This window comes from Bison bison, unplaced genomic scaffold (genome assembly GCF_000754665.1).
Source record: "Bison bison bison isolate TAMUID 2011002044 unplaced genomic scaffold, Bison_UMD1.0 scf7180017864233, whole genome shotgun sequence".
Classification (NCBI taxonomy): Eukaryota; Metazoa; Chordata; class Mammalia; order Artiodactyla; family Bovidae; genus Bison; species Bison bison.
The window spans coordinates 5,168,198-5,178,265 of record NW_011494805.1 but is presented as its reverse complement, the minus strand read 5'-3'; the positions used below and the strand labels follow the sequence as shown (position 1 = coordinate 5,178,265).

Here is a 10,068-nt window from a genome sequence, read left to right as displayed (position 1 = left end):
ATGAGAGTTCATCAAGGCTACTCATGGCAAAATTGGACTTTATGCCTAAAGATATTTCACTTTTGAAGGTCTCAAATGTATGGATGTTTGCAGTGTCAGACAGACGTCATCTCAGTGTGCATTTAAAAAAATAATGACATAAAGGCTACAGTCTGATGATTCCATGCCCCTAAGTTAGCAACCATGGTACTGATAAGGACCCCCTAACCTAACCAGTCCACACTGTCAACTCTGTGGCTACACAAGCCCCTTCTGGCCTGCAGTTTCCTTGGAAAGCCCCCAGGAAGTGCTCCAGCCACTCCACAAGGAAAGCAGCTTCCAGTCAAACTCAGAATGAGTCCCTTCAGTTATGAAAACTCACAAAGTTCCCCCTCCACAAAAAACAACTCTCAAGTGTCTGCATTCATGTCTTTATTAGTTTGGATGATCAGTACACTGCTTTTATTTCAAGTGCAGTCATTCACTCCTGCGAGTTCTAGGACTTGTTAATCCCACCCTCACATTGGAAATACATCAGAGACATTGTTTACCTTAAGAAGCATGCAAAGATAAAAGTAGTAAAATGAAAAATAAATGGCCCTCCTTCAGGTAAAGAAAAATATCAGGATAAAGTCAACTACCTTCATGAAGAAAACATTCAAATAATGGGTCAAATTTTTAAAAAAATTCCTGGTCAGTGTGTTTTACTTTCATTGATAATCAAAACCAGGAGACCTCTACAGCGGTTTTAAATGTTAATAAATGATGCACTTCTTATTGGTTTATTTAAGGGTTAAAATGCATAATCATCTCCATTCTTGATGTTCACAGTCACTTTAATTTCTGCTACAGAATCTGCAGACTCCTCTACGCCCACGTATAGAAGTACTCAGTATTTCTTTAAGATGGATAACGCATCATAGAAAAAGGGTAAACGGAAGTTCTGTGAAATTTAAGATGACACAGAAACGGTGCCCAGGAGGCACTTTTTCCCTGTCTTTACTCTCCTCAGCCTGCTTCTTCTTCTTCTTCTTTGAAACCTTACTAGAAATGCTACTTTTATAGGCAAGGTGTTATCACAGAGGCCAAGCGCTCTCACATCAGATCCTGGGAATAGTAGCTCTGATTTCCTGGTGATGGCGTCTCTCATCTGCTCTGCTCTGCGTGGAAACACGGGGATGGACCCGGAGTATACCGGAGTCAGAAGCACCAAGAGGAGGTGAGGGACCAAGCTCTGCAGGGCCGGCTTCCTTTCCTGAAGAGGGCGAGCTCCAGCGGCCTCACTTGAAGGAGGCCTTCACGACCCTGCCCTTGATGGGCTGCGGGGGGCGCCAGTTCCTCACCAGGGGCACCGGGGGCTCGTTCTCCGCGCTGGAGTACAGAGTGCGCAGCTTGGCTATCTGCAGGCGGGAAGGGGAGACGTCACACCACGTCCACCCGAGCGGACGCTAAGCGTGGGACAAAGAGAGATGGCTGGCTTTCTGGACGAGCGAACCACAAAACCGTCTCCAGTGTTCAGTCTAGAGTTACTGGTTGCCAGTTCCAGAGTAAGAACAACCTCTTTGTGGTTAAAAAAAAAAACAAAACACATACACACACACACCCACCTTTTTCTTCCTTTTGTAGAGGATCACTATCCCCTGTGATTAAAACCTTTTCATCTAGAATTCTGAAACAATTATCTTAATCTGATGAATTATATATAAGAGTGGAAGACAGCGTCAGTGCAAGTAATAAGCTCAACTGGCCTTCACTGCATAATGGAGTCAATTTACATGACTGTAATTTACAGGAAGGGAAGCCTAAGCAGAAGACCAAAGGCATTTGAAAGCAGACAGAGGGGAGGTGGAATCTCAGATGCTACCCTTGGCTGTGTGGTCATAAGCAAGTTACTTAACCTTTCTGAGCATTGGCCTCCTTAGCTGTAAAACTGAGGAATTAGCTGTGTCTGACTCTTGCAATCCATGGACTGTAGCCCACCAGGGGCTTCTGTCCATGGGGTTTTCCAGGCAAGAATACTGGAGTGGGTTGCCATTCCCTTTTCCAGGGATTCTCTTGAGCCAGGGATCGAACCCAGGTCTCCTGCATTGCAGGCAGATTCTTCCACATTCTGAGCCACCAGGGAAGCTGACACCTCACAAGGATGTTCAATCTCTTCCCATCCTTTCCCCAAGGCTGTATTTACCATCCCATTTGCTAAACAGTCCTCAGTATTTGGGGTTCTCCAAATTAGCAAGGACGATGAGATGGTTGGATGGCATCACCAACTCAATGGACATGAGTTTGAGCAAGCTTCAAGGGTTGGTGATGGACAGGGAGGCCTGGCGTGCTGCAGTCCATGGGGTTGCAGAGAGTTGGACAGGACTCATCACCTGAACAGCACCACCATCATCTATAAATGTTGGGCACTTAGCCTGGTACCCTCTGGAAGCTGAGTTTTAGAAAGTTAAACAAGCTGATCGTAATTAACCATGGCAAACTATGAAAGCGCCAGCAGTAGAGATTGGGTAAGCACCTATTTAGCAGCTTTATATTTTCAGAGACTTCCACACACACTCTCTATCTACTCTTAGGGATTCCCTGGTGCCTCAGCTGGTAAAGAATCCGCCTGCATTGGGGGAGACCTGGGCTTGATCCCTGGGTTGGGAAGATTCCCTGTAGAAGGGAAAGGCTACCCACTCCAGGATTCTGGCTTGGAGAATCCCATGGTCAGAGGAGCCTGGCGGGTTACAGTTCATGGGGTCGCCAAGAGCCGGACAGGACTGAACGCCTTTCACACACACACACACACACACACACACACACACACACACACACGCTTTCCAGTTAGTGCCGGCACCCCGCGGAGCCCTGCAGATCCGGAGCCCCGCGCCCCACGGCGGGCGCTCACCTGGTCGGAGCTGACCGTGATGGGCTCCTTCAGCGGCAGCCACACGATGCACTCCTCGCAGGGCGGCGTGGTAAAGGAGCCGTGGTAGGTCCAGTAGTCCCGGCAGGCGGGGAACAGGCAGGACGGGTTGAAGTTGTTGAAGGGCGCCTCCTTGCCCTGCGAGAGAGCGGAGGTGAGCAGGCGCGCATGGCGCCCCGCATCTCAGCTTGAGGGGGGTGGATTTCAAAGGCAACGGAGAAAACAAGCTTGGGATCAAATCCGTGTCTTTTAGAAATAAAAGGGGTGCGGGGGGAGGGAGCTGGGCAGGTTTGCATGACATGACTTGGCACAATCATTGTAATATTTTATCCCTTATTCGATATCTGTAGAACTATAAACCTACCATTTCTTAAGAAAAAAGACAAACTCATTCTAAACTAACAGAAATATTTCATATAAATTAATGCTGTGGTTCCTGATGATACAAAACAGGCTTGCATTTTTATCAAATGTCATCCTCAGAATACTTTACCTAGTGGTAAAACTAAAAGTGATGACTAAAACAGTCTCAAAGAATTAAAGTGAGTCTGTTAAGTAGAAGAATTAACTGTTAAGATTTAAAATATACAGGTGCAATCCAGGAGAGAAAGGGAAACACTAGGACCCAAACATTTAGTGCCTCTGCAAGTGTGTAAGAGTGTGTGTGTGTGTGTGTGTGTGTGTGTGTGTGTTGGGCAGGGAAACACCACTCAACTTCTCTCTCAAACATTTCATTAAAAATGTAATTATCTGACAGGTTGACTATGAGGGTTAAATAAGCTTATGTATGTGAAACTGCTCTAAAACCAACAAACCACAAAAATATACAAACATAACAGCATTTGCTTTTATAGGTCTGCCTAGCATATTCATTCGGAGAAGGCAATGGCACCCCACTCCAGTACTCTTGCCTGGAAAATCCCATGGATGGAGGAGCCTGGAAGGCTGCAGTCCATGGGATCGCTGAGGGTCAGACATGACTGAGCAACTTCACTTTCACTTTTCACTTTCATGCATTGGAGAAGGAAATGGCAACCCACTCCAGTGTTCTTGCCTGGAGAATCCCAGGGACGGGGCATCCTGGTGGGCTGCCGTCTACGGGGTCGCACAGAGTCGGACACGACTGACGTGACTTAGCAGCAGCAGCATATTCATTGAACAATTTACTAACAGATTTTAGGTGAAAGAAGCACACTTGAAAAATGTAAAAAGAAAAAAATCGATATAACCTGACTTTATGTTCTACGAGGGAAAATGATATTTTTTACCTTCGTCTTAATTTTGTCCAGTGCATCAAGGAGAAGCTGGAACTCGCCTTTCTCACGTCCTATCTGTAAAAAAATAAAAAAGGGAGAGAGAAAGAGAAAGAAAACTAACGATTATAATTTTCTCTTCTCCATAATTTAGGATTGTCTTAAAAGCTGATTTTAATCCATCCATCTACAACCAGTGTTTATAAATCTGCCAGAATATATTGCATGAAGCAAAAACATAAGTTCATCCCTCCCCCGAAATTTTAGGGTATGTATTTTCTGAACTAAACTTGGACTCTGGGTCTCTGAAATACAAAACCACAAAATTACATGTTGATTTACATCTATGTCCTTGACCTTCTCTGTGAAGTCATTCTGCTTTTCTTTTTAATATAATTGCAGCTAAGAGGACTCAGTGTACCTAAAACTAAACCTATTGTCTTTCTGCTCAGACCCACTCCACTTCCTGTAGTGTGCTCAAGCGCTGAAAAGGACCCAGTGAATTCAGAACATAAAACAAATTAGGTCATTCAAAAAGAAAGAAGCCAGATTTTCACCTCTGGCTTAAAATCTAGATCATGTTACCACTAAACTCATGTGTTAATGACACTAAGTCCTCTCTAAACCAAGGCTGGCTCAACAACACACACATTCCATGTGCTATCTTAGCCTGGGATCATGTGAGTGGTGGCCACCCTAAGCTGAGAGGATGTTCAGCCAGGGACTTGGCATCACAGTGATTTCCAACACTGGCTTTTCTGGTTTCCACTGCAATTGACGTGGAGGAGCCAGAAAAGGTAATGAATAAGGCTGCCCTTGCCTTCACTGCCGCTGAAATAAGCTCCTTCAAAGGCTCCATCCCCACTGCCCCAACACACACACAAACACACCCCACACCTTGAGAAAATTTAGAAGGCTAGGGCGACCGAAGTATAGCTAAAGGTGCTCTTTTAAGGGAGAACAAAACCTTTTGAGCTGATCTTACCAGAAATATCTTGATTAGCTGAATGAATCTTGAACTTCATTCCTCTCTCCCATATAAATAAAATGACGTGAAACCTAAGCATTGATAAGGAACTAAACTTTGAAAAAAACATGCACTCAATTTTTACCTTACCTTCAGAAAAACCCCAACCACAGCTATACCATCGGCATGCTTCAGAGCAGTTGCATAACTGTTATACTTTGAATTCCAGTGAACCAAATGGAGCTGAAACCATAGAACAGACGTTAGGAGGTACATGCCTAAAATAAGGAAATAAGTGTGAAATTATTCACAATAAACCCAACAACTTTACAGTCTAAGATTGCTGAACACTCTCATAGAAGTTGACAGAATTCTAAATGTTAACATGAGATATTTTGGCAAGACTTTTGATGGCTCAAATAAAAAGTTATGACAGGTAGAATTGGTGAAAACCAAACTGTCACTAAATCAATTCATAATACTATGTTAGCTTTGTATATTAGTCCTTTTTCTGACCAAAACAGTGAAATACAGAGCTCTAAACAGGAATCTGCTAACACACTGAAGTCACAATTAACTGGGAAGTAGGAGAGGAAAGATAAGGGGACAAATTCTTGGATGTTTTTCACGCCTCTCTCAGTAACAAACGCTCTAGAACCAGTTGGTAAACTTATCTTAATAAGGTTAAGGTGCTTACATATGCACTAGTTAAATTGGTCAAATTTCCACATTGAATTACACAGAATGGCAAGAGAATACCATAGTTCATGGCAGTTTAAAAATACTGTCTTCAAGAACAAAACTGTGTGATAATCCCGCATATCAAGACCAAACTGCAAGGCTTGGCCCTATTGAGAAGGAATATACTAAATTTTCCCCCTTTTGTGGGGAAAGACGTCTGAAAGGCATTCTCAATTAATTTATCCTGTCACTGGCTGTCTAGATGGCCTGCAGAGAAACAGAATGGTCACGGGGAAGTACTCTGGGTCTCTCACAGTTCAGCTGAGCTGTTTTGTTAAGTTGAGTTAAGCTGCCTTATGATTCTGCCCAAGAGCATGTCCACAAATGGCTCCAAGGTTCCTGGCTCCTATGTTGACCAGAGCCTGCCTCTGGAAGAGTCTGGCAGTACAAATGGAATTATCCTCACCTCCAGGGCATGCGTTGCCCCTTATAGGCTTGGCTTTATACAGAGAGCATGCGGGAAGCTTGTCTTATTTCCTTGTAATATGATGCCTTGATCTGAGCTACAATCATGCGCTTCCTTTAATGGGTTCTCAGGAACAGAGTATATAGTATCTGCTCATTTTAAACTGTGTGTATCTATAGCCAGCTATCTCTCTGCGTGCATAAGTCCATGTGTACATATAAAGTCACACGTATACCTATACTGACGCACCCACTTCCTTAAGAGACGAGAGCCTGGGCATCAGCCAGCATCGCGGAGTGCTATTTTTAAAGCACCACACTCTCATAAAAGAGGAGGCTTAGGGCACTGGGCAGGATGATGAAGCCAATCAGCACGAAGCAGAGCACCAGTCCAGCACCATTGCGGTGGGACTTCGTTACATAACCTTCTGGCACCTCGGTTTCCTCACCTGTAGCCCATTCCACAGCCTGCTGAGAGGGTCACAGGGGTTAACACCTGCAGGCACTTAATAAGCACTGGCTCCCCTTCTCTTTTCAGTTCCATTCAGAGCCCTGATTTTATAAAATTATTATTATTAAGCAGCCATCCACTGTCTAAATATAACCTTGCAAGTCTTCAGGCATGACACTAACTCACCTCCACTGTCTTAACCGTCTAACCCAGAATGTCTGGCAGCTTCGGTTTATGCTAAAACTCCTGCAGCTCTTTTCATGACTACAGGCTGGAAGGACGTGCAGTGGATGTTCTTCTGTCGTTACCTTTCAGCTCAGCTCTCGCTGGGTGAGACGCAGAGTGGGTCCTGTCAGGTCCCCTTACCTCTGCTGCGTACTTGACTCCATCCACGCTGTGCTCCGAGCCGTGATCGTCCGAGGAGCCCCAGTGGAGATGGAACTGGCGGAGCCGGTATGGCGCGGCGAGGGGACCACCTCTCAGCACTGCGAGCCAGAGAAGCTAGGTCAGCAGTGAGCTCGCACTTCTGGGACGGAGCCCTGCTTTAAACAGCTACCTTAGAGCCAAAGCTTGATGGGCTGGGCTGGTGGTGGCATTCCCAAGTACACTGGTCTCTTTCTTACAAAGTGAAGCCTTGGGGTATGTCAAAATAAATGCTTTCGTTTCTCTTTCTGATTGTGTTTGCTTGTTTTGTGATTTTTTACATGTTAATTTCACATGCATGAAAATAAAATTGAGCCAGCAGATGGGCAATGAAAACAACTAAACCCTAAAATCAAAATCTGTTGTGGGCTGCACTGAGGCGAACAGGACAGTTAGGAGCCGGGCAGACTCAGGGTCCAATCCTAGCCCCATCCCTTGCGAGTTGTGTGATCTCAGGCAAGTTGCTAAACTTCTCTGAACCCGTTTCTGTGTCTCGCCAAAGGTGATAATAATACTAACCTTTCAGAGCTGCTGTGAGGATTAAATGAGATTAAGGACTTTAAACTGCTCATCACAGTGCCTGTCACGGTCATCAAATGTGAATTCCTTCTCCTTATCTTGCCTCCAACTACGCTTTTCTTTAAGACTACAGACGAGAGCTCACATCCACAGCTAATTCGGACTGTGTTTATTCAAATGAGATGGAATGGAAAATTCTGAGGTTTCCCAGGGACTCAATCAATGCTGACCCTTAAACGAGATGATTCTCCATAGTATGAGTGTGAGTTTGCTGTCCAAATATCTCAACCTGGCACTTAACTCGGTTTCACTTCATTTAGCCTGGAGAGTGATTTAGAAGTTCAAATATTTTCTAAAGGATATTGGAAACTATACAGAAGCCCTAAAGTCAAAATTTACCAATGTAAGCTAGATCAAAATAGAATTCAGAGCATAGCCATTCTAGAAAAGATAGATTAACTGTTGGTGCTGAAATGGCAGACTGAAAATCATAGGGTAGGTCTAAACTGATAGAACGAGACTAGATGAGCTTGGACACACAGAAATGAGTGTTTTAATTGCATTTTTTTCTATCCATTTTTTGTTTGATTAATTGCTCTTTGCACTTTTACCATCCACTAGGAACCGTTATAATTCAGTGATATGAGTCCAATTTATTAGGATGAATCATAAGAAAGTGTCAATATTCAATCATATTTGCTTACAAAAAGGCTTCTTCATGTGATTCAACCTAAGAGATCCTGTTTAATTTTATTACTTATCCTTCAGAATGGACCTTGATTTAAATGGAGAAAAAAATAACAGATACCAATGAGATGATTATTTAAAGAATATACATTTCTATGATATTCCTTACCTGGAACCGGCTAGTAGGTAGAAATTATAGCTATTACTCTTTTTTTTTTTTTTTTGCTATTACTCTTTAATTACAGGATCTCTGAGAATATTCATTCATGCACATCAGTAAGGATAATTCTAACTTTTTTACAAATGTGGTTATAGGAAAATACATATTGTATATCAAGTACCAAAATGCTAAAGGTAGATTCTTACCTCATTCACAGTAAAATAAAGTATTTCTAGTTAGCCTTCTTTTATTTCACTGATTTGCTTAATGGTTATAGATGAAATAGACTTTTTTTTAAACATGAGACTTTCCATTTCAGTTCAGTTCAGTTCAGTCGCTCAGTGGCGTCCAGCTCTTTGTGACCCCCACGGACAAACACAAACCAGAACTCAGGGAGAAATTATCAGTCTTGAAAACCCCTCACCAAAATGAGTAGTCGGGCGAGCCCCACAGAAGGCCAGTCTTCTTGCTTCTACCACGGGTCTGCTCTCTCCCCCGGGTCGGCCCCACCCCACACCAAGAGGAGAGTACCTACTTGGTTCTCTGCGTTCCTTGCTCTGTAGGATGGAATCTATGCCACATCTGAGAATGGGAGCCTTGCTCTCCAGGAGTTCGTTAGGATGCAAAACCCCCCTCAAGTATAGACCAGCAGAGCCCAGAGAACACTGCTCTGGCCTCATTACCATCACCTCCTTACTAAGCTTCATTTCAGGGGTACACTGCCAACTTTTAGCTTGGGCATGGGGCCATTTTGGAGCAGCCAGCGTGACCGGGGTTAAAGAGTGAGACATTCTTCTTCACTGTATAAATATAATCCTTCAGACGAACACAAAGTCAAGTGTCATCTCCATTTTCAGATAAGAAGTGCTCCCTTGTCCCACCGATTCTGTTGCTGTGACATAAATCACATTTTGCCAATACAGCTATTGAAAATGTTCTTGTGTCTCTACCTAGGTGTCATACTTACTTGACCTGTCATAAGTATCATCAAACACAACCCTGCAGGTCTTCCCATTATTTAGGATGGTCTTGGCAGAGCCTGGGTCATAGGATGCTGTCCATGGCTTCAGGGAAGGGTCGTGGCTGATCTCTTTAGTGTTCAGTTCAATGGGCGACTGGTTCTCTCCCTTGGCATTCGGGAAAAGTTCATGCCAATGGTCAGGACCTAGGAAATCAAATTGAGGGGATTCATTTATCTGGCGGCGCAATCAAAGTCCTCTCTCTAAGTGACTAAATCAGCAAAATACATGGAGGCTGGACAGTGATTATGAAAAGGTCTTGGATATCAGATTGGGCAATACAAGGCTTGGGGGCAAAGACCTGTTCATAGTTTTGTTAACAGCATACCTGTAAGGCTATATTTCACTCTGTGTATTTCCCCAAAGCGTCCCTGTATTGGCTCAAATACAGCCTGAAAGACTTATTTTTGAAGTGAACTTCATCGCATGTTTCACCAATGCCCTCTCCTATCATAGAGCTGGAATCAGCAGTGCCCCTAAGTGGGTTTCAGTATCCCTTTCCCCATCGGGAGGCAGAAACTGCAGGCAGAGCAGCTCGTACCAACACCAGGCTCAG

The 10,068-nt window shown here is 43.9% G+C and overlaps 1 protein-coding gene across 1 annotated transcript in view; it reads right to left on the bottom strand.

Moving 5' to 3' along the window:
* Window positions 1-394: 394 nt before the first annotated feature.
* The window catches only part of CA3 (carbonic anhydrase III, muscle specific), a 10,179-nt gene continuing 505 nt past the window's right edge, over window positions 395-10,068 (bottom strand). The window contains exons 2-7 of the mRNA XM_010846219.1: window positions 9,461-9,658; window positions 7,071-7,189; window positions 5,258-5,350; window positions 4,156-4,218; window positions 2,870-3,025; window positions 395-1,379 (exon numbers count right to left, since the gene is read on the bottom strand). Coding sequence (XP_010844521.1) covers window positions 1,260-1,379; window positions 2,870-3,025; window positions 4,156-4,218; window positions 5,258-5,350; window positions 7,071-7,189; window positions 9,461-9,658 — 749 coding nt within the window. The 3' untranslated portion in view covers window positions 395-1,259. The remainder of the gene's footprint in view (window positions 1,380-2,869; window positions 3,026-4,155; window positions 4,219-5,257; window positions 5,351-7,070; window positions 7,190-9,460; window positions 9,659-10,068) is intronic.